The sequence below is a fragment of the Penicillium vulpinum genome (assembly GCF_028829585.1).
Source record: "Penicillium vulpinum strain IBT 29486 chromosome Unknown utg000001l_segment0_segment0, whole genome shotgun sequence".
NCBI lineage: Eukaryota > Fungi > Ascomycota > Eurotiomycetes > Eurotiales > Aspergillaceae > Penicillium > Penicillium vulpinum.
Genome location: NW_026643241.1, coordinates 3,160,174 through 3,182,686, shown reverse-complemented (window position 1 = coordinate 3,182,686; position 22,513 = coordinate 3,160,174). Strand labels below are relative to the sequence as shown.

At 45.0% G+C, this 22,513-nt stretch overlaps 10 protein-coding genes across 10 annotated transcripts; 6 read left to right on the top strand and 4 right to left on the bottom strand.

The window, feature by feature from the left end:
- Positions 1-1,078: 1,078 nt before the first annotated feature.
- N7479_001153 (hexose transporter-like protein) lies at positions 1,079-2,004 on the bottom strand (the record flags this gene model as incomplete). The annotated part of the gene is made up of 3 exons (XM_057248850.1): positions 1,079-1,469; positions 1,610-1,854; positions 1,903-2,004. 3 exons carry the CDS (start codon positions 2,002-2,004, stop codon positions 1,079-1,081), a joined length of 738 nt encoding a protein of 245 aa, XP_057113282.1.
- A 713-nt stretch (positions 2,005-2,717) lies between these two features.
- Positions 2,718-3,798, bottom strand: N7479_001152 (fungal specific transcription factor domain-containing protein; the record flags this gene model as incomplete). Its single annotated transcript, XM_057248849.1, has 2 exons — positions 2,718-2,907; positions 2,963-3,798. The coding sequence occupies 2 exons, from the start codon at positions 3,796-3,798 to the stop codon at positions 2,718-2,720; spliced, it is 1,026 nt and encodes a 341-aa protein (XP_057113281.1).
- A 1,034-nt stretch (positions 3,799-4,832) lies between these two features.
- N7479_001151 (phytanoyl-CoA dioxygenase family protein) lies at positions 4,833-6,026 on the top strand (the record flags this gene model as incomplete). Its single annotated transcript, XM_057248848.1, has 5 exons — positions 4,833-5,044; positions 5,103-5,162; positions 5,229-5,686; positions 5,746-5,828; positions 5,880-6,026. 5 exons carry the CDS (start codon positions 4,833-4,835, stop codon positions 6,024-6,026), a joined length of 960 nt encoding a protein of 319 aa, XP_057113280.1.
- Positions 6,027-7,333: 1,307 nt separating this feature from the next.
- Positions 7,334-7,607, top strand: N7479_001150 (uncharacterized protein; the record flags this gene model as incomplete). The annotated part of the gene is made up of 2 exons (XM_057248847.1): positions 7,334-7,343; positions 7,408-7,607. 2 exons carry the CDS (start codon positions 7,334-7,336, stop codon positions 7,605-7,607), a joined length of 210 nt encoding a protein of 69 aa, XP_057113279.1.
- Positions 7,608-10,563: 2,956 nt separating this feature from the next.
- Positions 10,564-11,703, top strand: N7479_001149 (cyclin-dependent kinase; the record flags this gene model as incomplete). Its single annotated transcript, XM_057248846.1, has 4 exons — positions 10,564-10,600; positions 10,673-11,175; positions 11,241-11,404; positions 11,460-11,703. 4 exons carry the CDS (start codon positions 10,564-10,566, stop codon positions 11,701-11,703), a joined length of 948 nt encoding a protein of 315 aa, XP_057113278.1.
- Positions 11,704-12,805: 1,102 nt separating this feature from the next.
- On the top strand, positions 12,806-13,405 carry N7479_001148 (RNA recognition motif domain-containing protein; the record flags this gene model as incomplete). Its single annotated transcript, XM_057248845.1, has 4 exons — positions 12,806-12,945; positions 13,004-13,076; positions 13,147-13,253; positions 13,309-13,405. The coding sequence occupies exons 1-4, from the start codon at positions 12,926-12,928 to the stop codon at positions 13,403-13,405; spliced, it is 297 nt and encodes a 98-aa protein (XP_057113277.1). The 5' UTR covers positions 12,806-12,925.
- Positions 13,406-14,337: 932 nt separating this feature from the next.
- On the top strand, positions 14,338-15,516 carry N7479_001147 (gelsolin family protein; the record flags this gene model as incomplete). The annotated part of the gene is made up of 1 exon (XM_057248844.1): positions 14,338-15,516. One exon carries the CDS (start codon positions 14,338-14,340, stop codon positions 15,514-15,516), a length of 1,179 nt encoding a protein of 392 aa, XP_057113276.1.
- A 98-nt stretch (positions 15,517-15,614) lies between these two features.
- On the bottom strand, positions 15,615-16,287 carry N7479_001146 (uncharacterized protein; the record flags this gene model as incomplete). Its single annotated transcript, XM_057248843.1, has 2 exons — positions 15,615-15,940; positions 16,011-16,287. 2 exons carry the CDS (start codon positions 16,285-16,287, stop codon positions 15,615-15,617), a joined length of 603 nt encoding a protein of 200 aa, XP_057113275.1.
- A 605-nt stretch (positions 16,288-16,892) lies between these two features.
- On the top strand, positions 16,893-17,705 carry N7479_001145 (sulfotransferase family protein; the record flags this gene model as incomplete). The annotated part of the gene is made up of 1 exon (XM_057248842.1): positions 16,893-17,705. The coding sequence occupies one exon, from the start codon at positions 16,893-16,895 to the stop codon at positions 17,703-17,705; it is 813 nt and encodes a 270-aa protein (XP_057113274.1).
- Positions 17,706-17,797: 92 nt separating this feature from the next.
- On the bottom strand, positions 17,798-18,927 carry N7479_001144 (putative esterase; the record flags this gene model as incomplete). Its single annotated transcript, XM_057248841.1, has 4 exons — positions 17,798-17,823; positions 17,878-18,416; positions 18,476-18,567; positions 18,619-18,927. The coding sequence occupies 4 exons, from the start codon at positions 18,925-18,927 to the stop codon at positions 17,798-17,800; spliced, it is 966 nt and encodes a 321-aa protein (XP_057113273.1).
- Between the last annotated feature and the right edge of the window lie 3,586 nt (positions 18,928-22,513).

The window sequence follows — 22,513 nt, the reverse complement described above, 5'->3', positions numbered from 1 at the left end:
TGACAGCCCATTACTTACTATAGAATCGTTATTCGCTCAATTATTACACTGGTTGAGAGGCAAATCCTCAAACATGATTTATTGATGAAATTGATGAAATTGGGAGTATAGAAAGGGATATGGGAAAGAAACCATTGAATTAAGCCATTGGCTGGGAAGAGGAGAGTAATAAGGGTTAATTGATCGAGGCATAAGGATCTTATATCTCCGCCTCAGACAGTATGACTGTCTCAGCACCAACTATGGGAATCAAAAATCAAAATGTGCTCATTTCAACTCTTTGGACATATTGTTACCCCTTCATCAGATTGGATGCTATTCGGAACTCCCTCAACAAGTCCCACATCAAGCAAATCCCCAAACTGCTCCGCCACTTTTTCCAATGGCATTCTTGCCATTTCCACCCAGAACAAATACACAGCAAGAAGGAAGATTATGTTATACGAGGCGTTGATAATGTAGAACTTTCAGCCAAGGTTTGCCATGGCAAAGCTCATTGTAAAAGATGCCATCATTCTAGACACAAGTTAGTATTCGCAGTGGCCGTGAAAAGGAAATAGACAATTTTACCCAAAAGAGCAGTCCAAGAACCTGAAGATTGCTATGCCGGTATTGCGAATCCGATAAGGGAGCACTTCCGTAGGGTATAAGTTTGTCATAGGTGTAATACAGATTGAATAAAATCCCTGGGAAATAAAGAGTGCAGCAACTGTGCTGTAAATCCCACTCTCATTATAGCTCCCTCCGTATTCTTACAAGTCAGTTTCAATTCGACAAAGATACACGTTGAATGGAGCGGGTGCATACTTTTCGTTAGCCCACCTAACAGATACAATGAAAAGACCATGCCAACTATGGCACTGAGTGCCTGGATTCGACGACCAACAACATCAAGCAAAAGGCTGCCTACCACGGCAACCACAAATGCCCAACAACTCAGGATTACGTTGACTTGTAGCTGAGTAGTGATACTTCTGATACCGGCGAGAGTCAAAATCTCACCCAAATAATACCTTTGTGGAAGAAAATGTCAGATTTTAGCCCTCTTCGTTATTGTATTTGAATAATTCCGAACGACTTACGAAGCCACAAAGTTGCCAAGCAGTTGCACCATGACACCAAAACTGACCAAGATCGCAAGCCGCCGGCGGTTTGGTTTGCCAGTAAATATCTCTTTCCATGCATTCTCCGGATGGTTCATCGCTTCCGTCTCTAGAACCGTGCTGATATCATTGAAAACCCGCACGAAATCCGGTTCTTCCAGAGATTCAACACCAATAACCACGGCGAGGACCTCTTTCGCCGCCTCGGGTTGATTATTTGCGAGCAGCCATCGGGGTGATTCGGGAACAAATGGGAGAAAGCAGATCGCAAGAAGACTGGGCACGCACTGCAGAATAGAAGGAATTCTCCAAGCCCAAGTAGTTGGAATGTTGACCATATGGTAATTGATGCCCACAGCTATCAGGCTACCCATATAAAAGCAAGAGAAGAAGAAGCCTAGTATTGCGCCTCGGCGTGCAGGGGGAAGCGTTCACCCAGTAGAACAGGGCATGCTCCACAGGATAGCTCGGATCCAATACCGATAATGATTCGAGCCATTACGAACATCGCCATGTTCTGCGCAGCTCCTTGGATGATACAGCCCACCACGCAAATAAGGGCAGATCCCAAGATCGCGGGCTTTCGACCCAGACGATCTGGAACTGGTTGGATGAGAAAGCAGCCTAGGATGTTGCCGATCCAAAGGGAGGCATTGTTCAATCCCGTGGTGGCTGTGTTCGGGTGGAAATAGTCCTTGTACTGGGGGAGCATGTTCAATCCATTCAACATTGAGGTATCGTAGCCCAAGGTCTTAATAACTTATTGACAGGTGTAGATAAAATGCAAGCGAGTTCTTACCATCGAATTGACGATTGCAACAAGGACCAGCAAAGTTGCCGTTATCCGGGGGTTTTTGGGGACCAGCCGGGATACATACTTGCGTTCAAGATCGCCCATCATTAGTTTGTGTTGTACAGAGTTGGCCGGGAAGATACCAACGGCATTTTGAGTGTACTTTATGCCTCTGGAATTCCACGTGAAGTTATCAAGCTGGATAAGGAGAGTTAGAGATAAGTGCTAGAGATCAAAATTGGTATATTAGACACAATCTCGGTCGAGTTTCGGACGAGATATACGAATGCTATAAAGTCTATAATTGTGCTTCTGTAACTGACACTGGCTTATGCCATATAGCCCATTCACCACCTTATAATTTATAATCCCTCAGGTGCTACCTACGATTGATGCTACTATATAGCGAAGTACTCTATATCGTATGTTCCACATGGCAAAGCTGATCTGCACAATTTACGGATTTTTTACCGCTTGAATCTTGCATTTTACAGCTAACTATTTGTCTCTTCCAGGCTAAAACACCAATAAGGGTTAAAGTGACTAGAGAAAAAACACATATAATAAAGTTAAACACTGTTGGCAAAGCATCTAAGAAGGCATCTGAAAATAATTTCAGAAAGGCCACCATAACATACATTACAAGGCCACATGAGCGGCCGACTATTCTTGTTTTCCGCTAGTTTGAAAATGATCAGATATTGGACCATTCATGGCACTACGCACTCTACTTGCCAAAAGTTCAATCAAGGCAATGCATATGTCTAAATAATATGCACCGCCACCCACATTGGTAGTAAACCTGGGCAAATACGTAATTCTTATTCATCGATCAACATGTATTCTCGCAGAAACCGGGCCGCAGTAGAAGCAAAGAGGTCATTTTCCTGCCCAGCATCAAGAAATTTGAGAGCGAACTCGATTTCCGCATGAGACGCATTCGTTTCCTCACTTTTTTTCATCTCCCGAATCAACGTCAATGCTGCAGAAAAACCTTTGAAGGTAATCGCCCTGCAATGCGTTAGTAAGTGTGCATTTTCAAACATGCCCGATAGAAATATCTCACCAAGGCCTCCAACGACTTTTCTTTACAAACCCTGTTCGTAGATTCGATATAATTGCCTGGGCAGAACTAAGACAGATGGAGCTGGTTCTGGCTTGCACGTTCTCCCCCTTCAACCAGTGTGGTTGGAGTGTACGATTTATGACAGACCGATAGTACAAGAGCACGGTAGACAAGCTTGCCTTTTGCCATGGTATCCAAGGATGCTGCAAGTCCCGTTGATCCGTCTTCCAGGTTTGAACCTCATCGGCCTGGAGATGCGAGGGCAAGTCATCAATGATGTATGCGAGTTCTTGATCTGCATCTATCACCGCACTGGTCATATGTGAAGTATCCCACTGAGATAAACGAAGTAAAGAATTAAATCTGTGGTATACCAGTGCACTCTTTGCCATTGCAATATGGTACTGGATGGATCGTGGCTGTCGTTCGGGGTATTGAAGGCGGATCTCCTCTCGGAAAATCTCATCGTCCGTCGCAACCGATGGAAGGGCAACATCAAAGTCTAGTTCACTGATACATGACGGTCGGCGTGGGGTTGCAAGCCATTCACAAATTATCAATGTCCACCATGCTCTTTGTCGGGTTTCCCGTTGAATAAAAGTCTCGTGTATATTTGCTGAGTCTTGGTCCAAATTGAGTGCCTGGCCAATCCGGATTGCGCTTGCGAGTAGGGATTCTTGGAAGTTAGTGTCCTTGATATTATTGAACACTATTGATAGCACAGCGACTGCCTGGACACTTCGTATGTGGTGGTTGCGGAGAAAGTCCCCTTGATTGAGGTAGAATAGGGCTGCGTTGTACCAATTGATCATCACAAAGCTCAAGTCACCTGTCATGTCAGCTGTTGGCTCGCCATGTTATGAAAAATCAAAGATGGTTTATATGGGGAATTGATTACTTCTTGGCAGTTCTGCATTAGCAGCTTCTTCTTTAGACAGCAGAAGAACAACGCCCTGGAATTGAGTAAGCAGATCTACTCATTTAACTAGGGAATATTTCTCTCCCCCAACGCACGCATAAATAGCTGAAATAGATGGCTAACCACAGTGCTTGATCCTTAGATTGGGGTCGCAAGTCACCACCCATGTCCCAAAATTTCTGATGTTCCAGGGCAAAAGTTGGAGAATGCAAGGCAAAATGCATCCAAGAGATCCATACTTCACCATGAGCCAATAGAAACTCACTGCATTTCCGAGAAGGAGTTAGGATGTCTTTAATCTGTTCCACAGTGTTAATCCGATCCGTAGAGCGTGTAGATTCCAAGAGCCGTCGCTCCATTTGTTCAATGCTATCATCCAGGGGTACAGGCATGACGATGTCGGGCTTCGGGTAACTGTAAACTCTCTGGCGAGTCAACTCCGCTTTTAGTCCGAATACCTCTCTGACAAGTTGCTCATAGGTTGGTCGTTGGACATCCCTGGCCAAATTAGTAGCGAAGACAATTTTGACTTCTGCAATAGGGCTCACTCAGCGATTTGACCCTTTACGCGTACAATCTCTCGTTGACACTCGTGAGCAAGACCCCGTGCAAAGCATTGATTGCAAGGTAAATTTTTGTCGCACTTGACTTTGCGTTGCTTGCATTTTATGCATGAGTACGACCTTCTTTGGCTTTCACGAATTGACAATTTAGACATCTTCGCGGTATTCGCAACTCAATCATGCCTTGAATTTGTTCGTCTATTTTTCATTGGAAAATAATTGTGGGGTAACTAGATGTGATAAGATGATATTAAGTAAGCTTACGATAAGCCCGGCCGAAACTCGCCCGAATAGTCAGGTATGGCCTATATAGCTCCTCTTTTTAAATTTACGAGCCACGTCTAATTTACGACCATGTCTAAGAAGCTTCTTCGTGACAAAAAGGTAAATGGAAGAAACTATGGCTACATCTGTCAAGTATGACGACTGGAGGGACCATCTTCAACAGCATGGATATACCATCATCAAAAATGCTATATCCCCAGAGAAGGCCCAATACTATCAACAGCAGCAGATTGAATGGCTAGAGAAGTTTACATATGGCTTCAAAAAAGATGATTCCACGACTTGGACTCCAGAATATCTTCCAGCACATGCAAGGTGTTCATCGCTCGGACCGATCCATCGAATCTTTACATTTGCTAATATTTCCCAATAGAGGGGGGATGTATTTTCGCTATGGGGTCCAGCATGAAGCCTTCATGTGGGAGGCGAGACAGTAAGGTCCCGGCCCGTCTCCAATCCCCGTGTCAAATGGACTCAATTGACGGGTGCCAAAATCCAGAGAGGCTGGAATTATAGACGCCTTCGCAAAGCTCTGGGGTACTGACGAGTTACTCGTCTCATTTGACGCAATGAACATCACCTTTCCATCTTCAAATACAACGAATTCTCAACCATGGCCTCATATTGACCAATCCCCTCAGAAAAAGGGTCTTCATTGTGTGCAGGGATTCATCAATTTCACTCCCAATGGCCCAGAGGACGGCGGGCTGATGGTACTGAAAGGAACACACAAATTAACAGAGAAATTCTTTGAAACATTTCCGGAACAGGCCAACCGTGAGAGCTGGGGCCCTGAAGACTGGTTTAGTTTCGAGGCCTCCGAAATCGACTGGTTCAGAGAGAGAGGCTGTGAGCCAAAGAAGGTCTGCGCCGACCCGGGAGACCTAATTATGTGGGACTCTAGAACTATTCACTACAGTGTTCCCCCTCAGAGTGAACAAATGAGGGCGTTGATTTGTATGTCTTCATTCCAGCAAAGATGTTGCGATATAGAGAGATGGTTAACATTCTTTCAGACTTGTGCTATACTCCGGCTCGGTTTGCTACTCCGGAAAACCTTGAGAAAAAGGCAGTATTATTCAAAAACAAACAAGGCAGTGTGAGTTCTATCTTGTGATTTCTGTAGAATTTCTTTTACTAATTCAAATAGACCCATTGGCCACATGCAAATCTCTGGGGTGTTAATGAGAAAAGAGATCGTCTTGGGAAAATAGATATTGGTGATAGGGACCAACCCTTTGAATATCCGATTGAAACGGAGCTGGTACTGAAGCTTGCTGGAGTAAAATCATATTAGGCATGTGTTGTTTCCTGTAGGTAACTATGTCTTTAGTTAGTTAGTTACCATCTCTCCTTACGTCATTACTTCCAAATGTGGATTCCGAGTATTCTCTCGTCAGTTTCCTATCAATTTCCAATTGATACAAATAGGAATTGTAGTCCGATGGCCGAAATGAGTGCCCTCTGGTTGAGGATCTTGATATTTGTTTTTGTATTTAAAACAGCTTCAAACAGCGTCAATTGCACATACAATTGGTGCTTGCAGCAGTAAATTGATATTACACCAGCCCTCAAGTTTGAGTTTTTTTTATTCAATATTCCCGAAGCTTCTATATGTGCCATTCTTGTATATTGAGATGAAAACACGGCTGAAATCTCACTTTGCAGCCATGGCACATGTAATTTATATGGAGTTCGGGAACACAAAAGAAAGATATCCACATAGGGTCGCGCTGACACAAAGCGGCGCCCGCCTATTTCTCATCAACTAACTCTACATAGTACTATCAGTAGAAATTCAAGTACATACGACCATAGGGTGTGGAAAACAGGGCTTCCCGTCCGCTCAGCCGTACTTAAGCCACACGCCGGTGAGTTAGTAGTTGGGTGGGTGACCACCAGCGAATCCTCACCGTTGCATGTTATCTTCTTTTTTTAAAAAAAAAAATTTTTGTTGTTAATTGCGCTCCCTCCATGTCAGGGCAATCAATATACGGGCATATTTCCTTCATTGGCCAACAATTATAATCGTTTGTCTAATAAAGTTTCTTGGATCGGCAACTATTCCCTCTTGATAAATGAGGCTGCAATTTACAGCTTTTACATCTCGTATACTACTGGGTGCTGGAATGAGTTTGTAAAACAAGCTATTCTAGGGGAGTCATTTATATCACGGACAAAATTTCCTCTGTAACCATGGTTTTTCCCCATGAAGGAAGCCATAAGCACTTAGTAGGCTGTCTTCAGATTTACACTTGCTATCAGTCCACTCCTAATCATGAAATAATTGAATAAATTGTGACATATTGATAGTACTTCTTACATCGATCCCTTTACCTAGCAGGTCCCACCGATGATCGGTATGCCTAGGTGATCTGATGCTAGATGTGTCCTCTGATTGGCTGATTGGTACTGCCGGATTCAGAAGGCAGATCGAGGATCAACGCGTCATTTCCAATGTTTGCATAGAAAGCATATGTATATTAGAAGATACATAGTAGGTAATCAAACGGTGCTCAACCTCCGCACATTCTTAAACGCCAATTAACATCTAATATCCAGAGCCCTATACTGTATACGGACCTTTCATCAAATCTAATTAAGATGCCTCAAGGTTCGCGACTCTATCACTCATTCAACCTTCCACCCCCAGATTTTAACCAGAGATTCGACTGTAGAGACTCACCCTACTGAGCACAAGGAGTCATTCTTCCACAAGATCCTCGATCATCACCATGACAAGCATGGAAACGAGGGCCAGGCCACCGAGGGCGGGCTGCATTCCGAACTGAAGAAGGATCAAGGAGACTTCAAGCAATACATCAAAGAGGACAGGCAGCTCGAAGAAGAGGGTCAGACATACGGAGGCTTGATGTAACTCTTTTACGTTTGCTCGGCGTCGTTTCCTTTCTTATGACTATTCCTTCACAGACAACTAGATAGTAAGTTGCATATTAAGAAATTGAATTATCACCAATTCCTCCGCTTTATCTATTGGCATAATATCATATCAAATTAAATGCGATTATTTATGGCTGCCTGTGTCAATGTCCATACGTTGAAGATAAAAGCGAATTTGGCGACCAGACCATCATGCACCCCAATATGGGAAAACTATCAGACCAATGGGAAATTATGAGACGATTCTGGATACCTAGGTATGCAGAACTACGGCTTTTCTCCTTGCACCCAAGTCTATGCCGGCTATTGAGGGATCAGAGCATGGGATGCGAGTCTTCTATACTAGAAAGCTGATCACCTTACTTATAAAAGGCTTGTATAATTCGTCTATTATAGACTGAGAAAACCATCCTTTTCGTATGTTTCAATCTATTAAGTCATTTGCACTATATTTTAATTGTCCTGCTTTCATTATGTCTGTCTAGGACAATGGCTAGGTGTCATATTCGACTATATCATCGTTGGTAGTGGTACTACCGGCAATGTTGTAGCTGACTTAGATAACGAGCCCCTCTTATTTTTATCCTCTCTATAATATAGATAATATTCTCCAGCGAGTTAGGAGAGTTAGCCACCTTAGGCCAGGGGGGGGGGGGGGGGGCGGATGAGGAGGGGAAGCCGAAGACGTGCACGAGGCGCAAGGCGCTGTGGGATAATCAGCCTAGACTTCAGCGCGATGGATCTTATTAAATCTTTGTATCTCTTTTCTTAGTGTAGGCAGATTAGAAGGGATTTTACCTTAGCTCTGCTCCATTTTCACTCAACTCGCCTGTAAGATATTGAAGCTAGTTGCAAAAAGGGCGTATATCCTTCTAATTCCGAATTTCTCTGGAACCTTCAGCTTCAGCTGTATAGAAAAATTATGGAATGGACATTTTCTGTCAAGGTTGATGGTAATCAAATTAGTGTACTGTCATTGTGGTCAGCTGCCACCCCTGCTACATAGGGTTGCCACATTTTGTTCTTATGCGAATATGCACCGCCGCAGATACCGCGTATGACCAGGCATTTGAAGTCGTTCATAAGTCCTACTGCCTCCGTCTCAAAGCACATATTGTCACCACGGAGGTCGCCCACAACACGATCTCTCGCCAAGCCATCCTTGATTACTTGATTTCCCGCTGCGATCAAGCCGGAGTGCGCGAGAGGATTTTTTGATGAGCGGGATGAGTAAGGTCACAGTGACTGGACATAAATTTTTAACACACGGCCCCACACCCCCTCGACTGTATAATATATTGCCGGTCAAAAACATTCATACCATGAATCTAGTATGGTGTATACAACCCCTGGCTTTCAATAATAGCTTCCATCGAGTGCCGTATCATCTCAGCGGGATATTCTTGATATCACACTTTAATTTACCATATATCTGCCGCGTAGTAGCCAACAAAATATACTTTGTAGTGTCGCATATATAATTTCCCTATACGTTTTAGGTAGGCGGTATATTCTTATACTGGCGGTGAGCTATGTGGGGCAATATGTGTGTTAAAAACATATGTCCACTGACTGTAGATGGCGTGTATTTGAGCATCATTCTTCCGACACTGCAGCATTGATTCAAATATATTTATTGGATCGATTTTGTCTAGGTTCAGTCTTGCAACTCCCAGGGTATACTACTAATGAATGAGAAACCGAATTGTTTGAAGCAAGACTCAGAGCCACGATAGCCTCCATTCAGCGCATTGCGGTCAATGCCGTTAGAGTTATCCTAGAGGCAAATTTCTGCAATTTCCATATCAATTTGACCTCTGTATATTCAGATGCGATGATCCATTTGGGTTATCCTGTTATTATAATCGATAGAACAGTCCCCAGAGTCGGAATCGAATTCGATAATATAGCTAGCGGGTGTACCAATAACGATACCAATCAAACAAGTACTTTTTCACTACTGAAACACTGCTGATGCTGATATTATAGCTGTCTATAAGCTCGTAGGTTTTAGGGTGGCCAGTGAGGTTAGATCTGTGCCTGAGATTCCGTAGGGTGTCCCAGAAGTCGTTTCTGATGGTGGACTCCCGGTCATCGTGGTTGTAACAGAATGAACATTCCTAGGGATAAGGCTGGTTATAGACAACTTGACTCACATCATTCAAGATTGCCAATCCAAACTCAGTAATGTCATTATACCTGCTGCGATCTCGTTGTTTTTAATAATATGCTACGTTGGTATATAGAGATGCATAGTCTCAGTAGGTTAGAGTACGATAATATCGAAATGATATAAAACAATGAAATCAAAAAGCCATTTCATTCGCTGATGACTGTTAAAATACTGTTAATATCATGGAAGTAATGTTTCTTTAGGTTCTAATTCAAACCCTTTCTAGGCTAACATGCTTGATGAAACAACTATGGATAGAAACTAGAATTTTCTACCCACTAAGTACTACGATGGACAATTTTTCTTTCTTCTAATTACAGACCTGTCCGAGGTGGTTATGCAATTCAATTCGAGAAGAAATTGAAGCACTGATACCCCCAATTTATAGCAGCGAGCAAAAACACGAGAATTGTCAGGGGGCGGGGCAGATGGAAATAATGGCCACAAGAGAAATAAATGTTCAAACAGGCCCAATCAGTGTGTGCAGCTCGCGAGTAAATTACATAACCAAAAATATGTGCCGTGCCGTCGATATTACAGTGCATTCGCCATAGCAACACGCCGTAGATATTGTAGCCCATTCACCCTAGCAACACGCGAATAATTATTCCTGGTATGCGGGTTTATAAACTCAGCCGCATTGCCCAGCATTTTCACAACTCAACTTTTTTCTATCATCCTGAATATCTTCCGTTATATCTGATATTTCCAATTCTCCGGTGACCAAGATTGAGATAACCAATAAGTTGTCACTTTCCCCATGGAGAATTATCAGAAAATTGAGAAAGTTGGCGAAGGTGACATTTTTGCCGTGTCTGTTTGGCATGGTTACCTTGGACCTTAGCTAACAGATTTCTGGTGTATCGCAGGAGCATACGGTGTCGTCTACAAGGCTCGAGAGCTGAAACATCCTCACCGCATCGTTGCTCTAAAGAAGATCCGACTCGAAGCCGAGGATGAGGGCGTCCCTAGTACAGCCATCCGAGAGATCTCTCTTCTCAAAGAAATGAAGGACCAGAATATTGTCCAGTTGCTGAATATTGTGCACGTCGACAGTCTGAACCTCTATCTTGTCATGGAGTTCTTAGACTTGGACCTGAAGAAATACATGGACGCCCTGCCGTTCAGCGAAGGTGGCCGTGGGAAACCTCTACCGAAAGGATCGAGAATAACCCTCGGTTTAGACGATGCGGTGGTGAAAAAGTTTATGGCACAGCTGCTTGAGGGTGTCCGATATTGCCACAGTCACCGCATTCTACATCGTGATTTAAAACCGCAGAACTTGCTGATTGACCGGGAAGGCTCCTTGAAATTAGGTGACTTTGGACTAGCTCGGGCTTTCCGTATCCCATTGAGGAGGTATACCCATGAGGTGAAGCCCCCACTCAATGGGAAATTATCTCTACTCTTGGATATTAACATGTGTTTCATAATAAGGTTGTGACTCTATGGTATCGTGCCCCGGAAATTCTTCTTGGTAGCCCCCTGTACTCCACCGGCGTCGATATGTGGTCTGTGGGAGCTATTTTTGCTGAGATGTGCACCCGCAAGCCTCTCTTCCCTGCTGATTCGGAGATTGAAGAAATCTTCACGATCTTTCGGTAAACGCTGCTTTTTCATGTCTATATTACAAGTGGGATTGACTTTCTCCGATAGTCTTCTTGGTACTCCCAACGAAAAGACCTGGCCCGGTGTCACTGTGCTCCCCGACTACAAAAACAGCTTCCCTCAATGGAGGCGTTCCAGCACCCCTCTGGTTCCTAACATAGAGAGCGCTGGCTACGAGCTACTAGAGGCTCTCCTCCAATACGACCCCGCGAAAAGGCTCTCTGCAAAACAGGCTTGCCTCCATCATTACTTTCGCAATGGAAGTTCATATTACTCCGGACGTGCCCACTAAAGCAGCAAAGCAATGCATTTGCGACCCCTACTGCTTTTGATGTGACCAATATGACACACACTCTCTCAGAACCTAGTCGGATGGGATATTTCTGATGATGTAGTTAGTCACATATTTTTAGAATTCTTTTCGGGTAAAATTAAATAGAGTCGGACAAGTTTCATAGACAGTCTTATCCTTATAACTATGAGCCTATGATCTGCTTGCATTTCGGTGTGGTCAATGCAAGTATCGTGAAACTCCTATACAATTACCTCAAAGCCACTCTCCATGCCATAATTATTGGACGTACATGTTCCTAGCGTCCAGCCTTTTGTAAAAATATCATTCCCGGAGCTATTAAACATATACGCATAAGTTATATTATACTTCAGCTGAGAAGGTCAGTGCAAGTTGTCTCACACTCACCTACCTACCACTTACCGTTTATAGTGTATGTTCCTTGCTAAGGCCATATCAACCACATACGACCATAGGGTGTGGAAAACAGGGCTTCCCGTCCGCTCAGCCGTACTTAAGCCACACGCCGGTGAGTTAGTAGTTGGGTGGGTGACCACCAGCGAATCCTCACTGTTGTATGTTTTTTTAAAAATTACTTTTTGTATCTTCTGGAGACACAGAGAAACATTCTAGACCTAGAGTTGGGTTATTTTTAAGCATGCAGGTAGTATTTCCAAATGTAAGTCCTATGCAAGATTAACTTGACTATATCCACTTCTGCCCCTTCTGTCCACTTCTATGCCTCTTAATATCCCACCTTGGTCCAGGCAGTGGCGCTGTGCTCCATTACCTCTATGCATGATCCCTCTTGGAGAACACCTATAGATCATGTTACCCAGGTAGTCTGTTTGTCCATACCGCAGTCAGGGCCATTCTGTAGGGTTCCAGATACTATCAGCCCATTATATTGCTACAGATAATTCTGCCGTTGTGGTTGAACAAAAACTCAGATCCCCTATGGCCACCTATGTGGGGGGAAATTCTCATTAACGAATAGTAATTTGAAAAGAACTAAGAAATTAGAATGAACTAGGAAATCGAGGTTAAAATGAATCTGGTCCAGGGCAGAGTTTGCTTCTTTTCGCCTCCTTCCATAACCAACATTTTATGCGGGGCGAATGAATTTTGCCTCTCACCGCCACGAAGGCCCTATATCTCCTCAGATGCCCCGCATCTTTTAATTCTCTTCATCAACACCTCGTGACTCCCACTTTCTTTCAAAATGTCTAAGATCTACGTCGGGTATGTCAAATTCTATTTTATCTGATACTGAATGAGCGCTTTATACTGACAATACTAGAAACCTTTCATGGCACACCAGCGACGAGTCGCTGCGCGCGGCTTTCGGTGAGTTCGGCAACATTGTCGACTCTGTACGTGAAAATCCTAAATTTTTCCCATTTTTGACTTCAAAAAACTAATTTTTTTTTTTCCTTTTAACAGATCGTCATGGTTGACCGTGAGACTGGCCGCTCCCGCGGATTCGGTTTCGTCACCTTCTCTTCCGCTGAGGAGGCCGAGGCCGCTATCAACGCTCTTAACGAGCAGGAGTATGTTCAATCCTTTCCTACCGAATCCCAACACAAGTCGCTAACCCCAATTTAGTCTCGATGGTCGTCGCATCCGTGTCAACCTCGCCAACGCTCGCCCCGCTGGTGGCTCCGGCTTCAACGGTGGTGGTGCCGGCGGTGGCCGCTGGTAAACGTGATCAGTGACTTGAAAAAGTGCGCGATGGTTTTATGCGGAGCGAGAAAAACGTGATATATTGACGCTCAGCGTTGGTGACGGTGCTTCTGTGCGCCTCTGAGAAATCAGTCACAAGGCAGTTACTAGAGTACTCCAGAAGTAGATAGTATTTTCCCTCGATGTTTCATATACCAGAAGACATTTTGAATTTCATTTCAGAGCCGATAATCTCGTGCACTGAATTACACAAACATCGTTTTTTTTTTTTTTTGCTCTTTTTTTTCCCCCTGTAGACTTGAATTTTATTGTGCCCAACTTGATGCAAGGATGCCACAGGGCCAGATTTGTATTAAATTAGTGGTTGCAATATTGAATCTTGCAATATATATCACACAAGTGGTGTCACCATAGCCTATTTTCAATGTAAACAGGAATATTGTTGCGTGTCCTTTTTCGCACGAAATCTCTGGCTCCGCTTTGAAAATTGAAAATTTCGAAAAATTCTTTCAGGGCATAACATGGTGATATTGATATCTTTGATATCGTACTTGCGCCCACTAAACTAAACATTCATTGATCTATGAGCTATTCTTAATATCCGTTGTTCAGCCAATACTTTTTAAACATAAAATCCGACTCAAATGAAGCCACAGCATGACGAAAAGTATTTCTCTTGACATGCCACCAGAGTGGTTCAAAGACATATAGCAAGAACCCTGACGATGCGGTTACAACTTTCAGCCTCATATAAACATAGAATCAAGCCCTGGAACCCTGTTGCAACTAAAAATAGTATGAACATTATCGACGTCATTGGCCAATTCTTCTCAAAGAGCGATGCCCCGCGCAGGACCCACCGCCACATGGTGTTCTTTATCAACGTCAACATCTTACCTTCTATATATTATACACAACACACACATATTCCAATATACCAAATCTACAAACATGGCACCCCACGAAGGCCTCATCCACCCAAAAGAATATGACATCAAAGACAGCAATGTGGAACTAATCGGCAGCGACCTTGACCACCGCGTGAAGTACAACTCAGCCCTCACCGAACCCGCCTGGCAAAATGTCGGTCAGGCACCAGGGCTAACTACCTGGCGGATCGAAAACTTCCAAGTAATCCTCTGGCCGAAAGAAAAAACCGGTCAATTCTACGATGGCGACAGCTTCATCGTCCTCCACACCTACAAAGTCGGCGACGACAAGCTCGCACACGATATCTTCTTCTGGCTCGGCAGCAAAACAACACAAGATGAAGCAGGTGTCGCGGCCTACAAGACCGTCGAGTTAGACGAGTTTCTCCACGGTGCTGCAACACAACACCGCGAGGTCCAGCAACACCCCTCGGACGAGTTCCTCGCCTTGTTCCGGAACTACGCGATCAGGTCCGGTGGTGTGCGCTCGGGTTTCACGCACGTTGAACCTGAGGCAAGGCCGGATGTGCTGACTTTACTGCGTGTTTTCAAACATCCCGGTATTGCGCGCATTGATTCGCTTATTGTTCATGAGGTCGAGCCGACCTGGCAGAGTCTCGATGAGAATGATGTCTTTGTTTTGGATAAAGGGGATAAGATCTGGGTTTGGCAGGGGAAGAAGTGTAGCCCGATGGAGAAGGCTAAGGCCGCGCAGGTGGTCAACGACATGACGCAGGCTAAGCATGTTGATGTTGAGGTTCTGTCGCAACTTGAGTCCAGATCGAAGATCTTTGTTGACTTGCTCGGTGGGAGGGATGTCGCTCCTTCTACCTTGGAGGCGCCTAGACCTGGCCGGTTTGCAAAGAGGGATGGTGATGATAGTGCTCGTTCGCGCAAGCTTTTCAGACTCAGCGATGCTTCTGGGGAGTTGTCGTTTGATCTTGTTAAGGATGGGGAGCGGGTTGATCGGTCTGACTTGGATGGGAATGATGTTTTCCTTTATGATGCCGGGAATAGACTCTGGGTTTGGCAGGGGTCTGAAGCTAGTGCGGGTGAGAAGGCGATGTGGCTCAGGGTTGCGCAGTTCTATGTTCGGAAGATTCAGGAGAGCCAGGAATCTTCGGAGGCGTATCTGACGCCGATTTCGAAGGTCGCGCAAGGCTATGAAAGCCCGGCGTTCTTAAAGGCTTTGGAGGTTTAACTTGTACATGTATCATATGTAAATGAAATAAATATGTAACTCATCTTGATAGCTCTGCAGTCTATGTTCTAAACAAAGATCCAACATCCATTTTTCTCCTAAATCAGAACGTAATCCTGTACCCCCTTATCCAAAGCATCAGCCTGTTTCCGCAGCACGTCAGCCCGGAACTTCCTAAAAGCAGTTTCGATTCTCTTCTTGCTCTCTGGGTCCTTGGTGATAGTCCTCGTCCCAGTCGCCACGCCGCCAGCAAAGCCTACAGAGGTCGAAGTTAGCACAATATCCCGAACACCCACGACAACACCAAACATAATCTTACCAAGCTCTCCACCCAAGAGCAGCCCACCAGCCGAGGCAAAGAAATAAGTCGCAATATCACCCAAAGTAGTCGGCTTCAACAACGGCGTGAGGTCCGGAATGGATTCTAAACACCGGTTCAAATTAACCACACAGTCCTTCTTTTCACCTCCAATTTCACATAGAAACAGACATACCGCTTCTCCCATCCTCAAAAATTACCTTCGTAGGCCTCTCCTGCGCACGAATAGCAGAGAAGAACGCCTTCCGCGAACCGCGCAATCGAATAGCGGCTAGAAGACCGAGACTAACACCAACTGCAGAGCCGACTGTTGTCCATAGAGAGATTGAAGATGCGGCTGCGTTAAGCTTGTCGCGGTCGCTGGCTTGGAGGTCGTGTTGAAGGTGCTCGTCGGCAAGCCTGGATAGCTCATCGGAGCGGCCTTGACGGAGGATGGCGACGGATTCGGACATTTTGATTAGAATTAGTTAAAGTAATGAGGAGTGGTCTGTGGTGATCTGTGACTAGGAGGTTGTCAAGAGGTTCAAATGTATAACAGCTTGAAATAACCAGGTCCGAAGCTTCCCGAGGTTCAGGTGGTTCATATGGTGACGTCATGGTTCCCCAGTGGGAACCGACCTTGGAAGTTCGACGTTGGAAGTTGTCTAGAGGCAAGACGAGAAGATGATTCAATTCTCCATACCGGTCGCACTATTATCAGGGCTAAGTCTACATTTGGAATTCTCAGGGTTGACCCATTGTTGACACTCACATCTTGCTCCTAGTCTCACGCCGGAATATATAGTGATTTCTACATCTCACTGTTCACTCGCGTTTTTATCTGACTCGATTTCAGTTAAAGATGAAGTTTATATGCGCCTGTATATTTATGTAAGAATAGCTATACGCCTAGCCAACCAGGACCCATTCCCTAGATGATGTCAGATTGGGCTACAACGTTTAATATCTACCTACTCCTCCAACCCTCCCCCATCACTAACGCCATACAAGTCCCCATCAGACCATCCCAAAATTCCTTAAGAAAACCCACCCCAAATAAACAATCAGAACCCCCAAAATGGTCCGCTTCCTCAGTGATGAGCGCAGAGCCCCAATCCCTAACACACAACCCCTACTCGTAATCGGCGCCGGTCTTCCCCGAACAGCAACATCCTCCCTCCAAGCTGCCTTAGAAGAATTAAACATGGGCCCCTGCCTTCACATGGCACAAATAATCCCCCACAGTTCACAACAAGAGCTCTTAATCGCCGCCACATATACCAAAGACGCGGCAACACGGCAAAAACAACTCTACACCCTAATCTCCGGCTACGCCGCAGTATGCGATATGCCTGCTGTCTTCTTCCTCCCTGATTTAATGGACATGTACCCGGATGCACGGGTAATTCTGACAACGCGGCCTAGCGCGGAGACGTGGGCGGAGAGTTGTGGGCAGAGTCTGAGGTTCTTTTTTACGGGTATTTTCGCTGTTCTTGGGTTTCTTTGGAAGACTGAACGGCTGTGGTATAGGCTTAATATGAGGATTTTGGTGTGGGGTAAGGAGAAATTTGGGGAGGAGGTGGATATCTTCTCGACTGTCGTTTATGACAGGTATAATGAGCTTGTTAGAGGGGTTGTTACAGAACGCGGGGGAAAGATTTTGGAATTTAAGGCGGAGGATGGATGGGAGCCGCTTTGTGAGTTTCTTGGCAGAGATATTCCTGTGAAGAAATTTCCGAGGGTTAATGAGAGGGAGACTTTTGCTTTTATAAAACGGGTTTTGATTGTGAAGGGGGTTGTTAGTTGGATAGCGCTTGGGGGGTTGGTTTGGTTGGGGTGGATGTATGGACTGGCTTTAGTTGCATACTTAGGTCCCAACCTAGGTATGTAGACTTTTATTCATGGCTTGTGAGGGGTTGGAATGATTATTTTAATAAATTTTAAATTGTTTTTCACTATTTTTGATGTTTTGTTCCCATCGTATCATACATAAAACAAACCAATGCCAACTAGACGAAGTTAGTCTTACCCCCAAGAAATGAATGGGAGAAAAGGGGACATACTCATAATAATCTGTAATCCAACAGCCCAGAGATGCCACCGTCTGGATCGATCCGAGCTGCCAAGTGATATTGTAGGCTGAGGCGGGGCCGTATATGCAGGCAAATCCGGATCCCCGGTGCTATCGTCAAGTTGGGTTTCACGGGCCTTGCTGATAGTCCCCTTACTTGTGGGAGTAGGATTTGGCGGCTTGAGCAAGCCTTCCTTATCAGCTTCTTGAATGGCCGCCCACCACACCGATGCCATTTCCTCGTAGCCAGTTTCTGTGGGATGAATGTTATCCACAAGTTGGTTCCACTTGATGAAGATGCTCATGTCAGCTACGACGAGGCTTTCATTTCGTGCTCGGCGTTTCGCTGCAAGTTCGAGGTATTGCCTGCTGATTTCTGTGGCTACTTGGGGCTTCTTTCCGTTGAATGTGAGGGTTGAAATGATGATGGTTGTGTTAGGGATTTTGTCGAAGAGGTAGGTTAGGAGTGAGTCCATCCGCTGGCCTGCGGTTTTTACTTTGTATTCTTGTAGAGCATCATTTGTACCAGCACTGCGGGGATATATGTTAGCTTGCGAAGAGAAGATGTTTAATAGGAATTGGAGACCCACTTGAGGAGAATTAGATTAGGTTGTTGAGGGATGATCTGCTTGGCATGGGCGGCTATTTGATCGATTCTCCAGCCGATGTGTCCATCGTGATCCTGGGAAAGAGTCAAGATATATTCTTTCAATCACAAGACAAAACAACTCACATTATCATGCATGGTACCGCTTTTTAAGGTACCAACCATGTCAACCTTCCACCCAACATATCGCAATTGCTCTCGAAGCCATTTACGATATCCGTTTCCGTCTTTTGATTTGTACCCCATGGTGATAGAAGCACCGAGGGGTAGAATTCTCAATGGAAACGGCTTTGTGTCACGGGTCTGCAGCGCAGGGTCATGGGAGTCCGAAGACGCCATATTATCAAAAGTGGGGGCAGATGATGCCAATAATACCAATGTCAACCATATTAGACAAGCCTGGACAACCCAGTGAATGGGTGTCGACTGCCTCATGGTGGTGTTATGAGGGAACTTTGCAGGATTATATTAACTGGGAATACCCATTTTCTTATATTCACCGTCTTGACAAATTTAACGTCAGATTTGGGCGATCAGATGTGCCCTCTAAGCCACTTGATTTGCCGGTGGTTTTTTTTTTTTGCGTGAGCTAATTTAGGCCCACTGAGTTGGTGGCTGGGCTCGACTCAGGGGCCGATCTTACTATCTAAGCCTCAGGATAAGCCAAACTGGTTGTAAACCCCTGGCGATCTCTGAAACGAGTCGAAGTGACTTCATTGTTTTCATGGTTAGATATATAGCGCTGCCTTGAATTTTGGTAAAATATGATTGGGAAGGCTGGGGAAAGGTTTGAATGTTTTTTTTCTTTGGAGGCTGGTCACATCAATATTGGACTGTTCCCATTTGGGTATAGCCTACTTTATGCTGAGTCTTTCATCAAACTTGGCTTTTTCTGCAATTCCACGCGACAGAATTCCCACACATTCCATTCCAATTGTTTTACAACGTGGTTTCCAATGGCTTAACCTTATCAACGGCTATACTTCGATTGCATGTCCACTTGCCAAGACCTTGGAATAAATGCACTCCTTCCTGTCACCCCTCATTCCGGTTATCCGCCTGAGCGCCCGTGGAAATGGTACCTAATACACCAAGGTATTCACCGATAGCACCATATTGAACTATTCGGGGTCTCAATATAGCGCATCCTCCGGTGACTCAGACATTTTATCGGATATTATTGCTGCGCCATTCTGTAGCGTGAGGCTATCGAACGCCTGTCTCAAATCGTGGAGATAAGATGCGCCCCATCACTTTGGGCAAGTGAAGGGCTTGATCAAAGAGCCTCCGCCCCGAAGAGGGACGTGTGTTCATACAAAGGGAGCGGGGACTAGTTTATTAGCTTGAGGCAAATGGGATCACACGGAATAGTGCCCCGTAAATAAACACCTTTCAAAGGATCCCTGGCGGTAGTTTTATCGGACTCTATGGATGTCCGCGGGCCGATGAGTTGATCAAATGATCTATTGAATGAATACGAACTGACTAGGTCGACATAGAGACTAGCTTGTCGCCAGAGATTCTATGCGGCCTTTGTTATGTCAAGGTTACATCCGTTGGGTTCATACGGTGATATACGGAGTACTTGAGTCTGTAGTCACTCGGAGGTGATTGAGACGGCCATGATAGACCATCTCCAGATCGATATAGTAATCGCCGGCCTAAGAAAACCCCCGAAAGAAATCACTAAATTTATCTAATTCCTTCTCGTTGCCCTGCATGAGAAGTGTATTGCCACTGGCGCCACAGTAAATTATCCCGAACAAGAATTCCAGAACTACACGGGCCCTGGCGGAATCTTTCCCCTAGATTTTGTGACAGTTTTGGGCAGGTAATTGAGGCTCTTAAAAAATTCTATGCTACTAGTGTAGTGCCATGGCCCCAATGCGGCCATTGTGTGCATCATCCCTCGGACCCTGTTGACTAGTGCAATTTGGTCGGGTGATCATTTGCAGTTAGAAAACGCAATCAGCATTGCTTGACAATCTTCGAATTTCGAAACTGGGGAGTTTATCATTACCTAGCTGGGAAAACGGCGCAACCAAGACCAATTTTAAGAGTGTCTGCCTTCGGCCGACCAGAAATAGAATGATATTGATTGGAAAGGAAACTACGGAGTACGGAGTACAGACTTTGAGGCGTCTAGGTTACATGTGATGAATTTGGTTAGAAGAGGCTGTGCTCAAACGAGCCGCATTTATCCGTATCGCGAGTGAGTCTCTAGGCCAAGCAGAATAAAGTACTCCATATTCCACTCCACATTGGTGGATTATGACAAGAATACAAACGATGCGCGGGGGTGTTATCACCAATGTGATGTGTATAACGGCTATTAGCCCCTTAAATCACAAAGAAATCTTTGGACTTCACTTGAACAATGTTGCATTTGGGATTCCATGTCGCCTTTTCATGAATAATTCCAAAAAAGGGTCCTTTTCGAACGATGGACCCTACCTACCTAGGTGGACATGGGTGCGGGACGGACCGTGACAGCCTCGGAACCCAAGAAGCTTCCAAGATCCCGAAGTATTATGCTCAGGTGGTTGCTACACTTCAATATGAGTCCACCTTATGGCCATAATGCATACATTAGCCATTAGCATCAACTTCTGTCCGAAATAACTCTCGTGCACGTTATCCGAGAGGACATTGACAGCGATTTTGTGGGATTAAAGTCCCCGCTTATTATACATGAAACAGCCATCCAAACACCCCCCTGCCTTCCGTGGGTTGTGGCACGCGACACACCCCGTCTTAAAATCGAGTACCGCCTTCCTAGTTATAATTATGCCATATAACTCTGTCTATTCTATGATAACAAGCGCATAATACGACTGAGCAGAATTTCGAGAGCCGATGAAAGCTGTCCAGCAGCTACCCTTAATACAACATACAAGTTCGGGTCCAGCGATCGCAATCGCCATCCATAATAGCTTCCTCGCTTGTATTTGCCAGCAACTCTCATTACAGGCTAGGAAACTCAAAGCAAGCATTGTGTATGTGCATATAAAGGTTTTACTGGTGCACATCTACAGAATGGCCAGAAGCGCCTTTGCTGTTGGGCTGATCATTCCATCCTTTGATTTAGCCGTTGGGTAAGGTGGTCGAGCTTGCGATAACGAGGGTCCGACTCGCATATAAGTTGCCGGTCATAATGAACTGTATACTAGTGAGATTAGGAAAGAGATGGGTTCACTAAACTAGGGCGGTCGGAGTATGTGTGGTGTAGATCACACAGTCGATACGGAAAGAATCAACAAGGGAAAATGGGTCTCTTATACACGTCTTAGCATTTTGCTGCAAATAACCAAGTTGAACAGGCATAATTCCGAAACCACAGTCGAAATGATAATCACACCGATCGCCGCTGGCGCCGCTGATATGCATCCAATCACAGGCCACCGTTCACAACAGGACTTACTTTGTATGCGCCGAACAGGGGGGCCGAGGGCCTAGGGTACTGAGGCGCCTCACGATGCCCTACCATCACATAAAACACTCTGGTCTCGCTCATATCCAAAAATTCTCATTTTCTATGGATATCATCAAACAAACCCCACCAAGTTGAGAGATGAGAATGGCTAAACGGTTTTCGTCTACTGCGCAACTGGCGGACGGCATGGATCATATCGACAGCCCACTCCTGAAGAAACTAGAGAGCCCCTGCTCAGGGCCACGGTTGCTGAACCGTGATGAAGTTCCCTTGTGGTATGGCCATAATCTGTACATTCGGGCCAGCTATAGGCCAGTAACACCGTCAACTTCTCTGTGTCTGAGCAGCCTATTATCAATTCACAACGAAACTGTGAATATTTACTCTCATCCCATCCCAGCCACTAGAGTTTTGCTGGGCAATGGAATCCTCTATGGATATTTCGCCACGTAGTTCCCGGACGCTATCTGGGTTAACCAGCTTGTTTTTCATATTTACTTAACAACTTCAGTTATTTGCTTTGGTATCTCGTCTTTATACCATATGTTTCTTTGCCATTCTGCCCGTTTCACTGATATATGGAGTCGC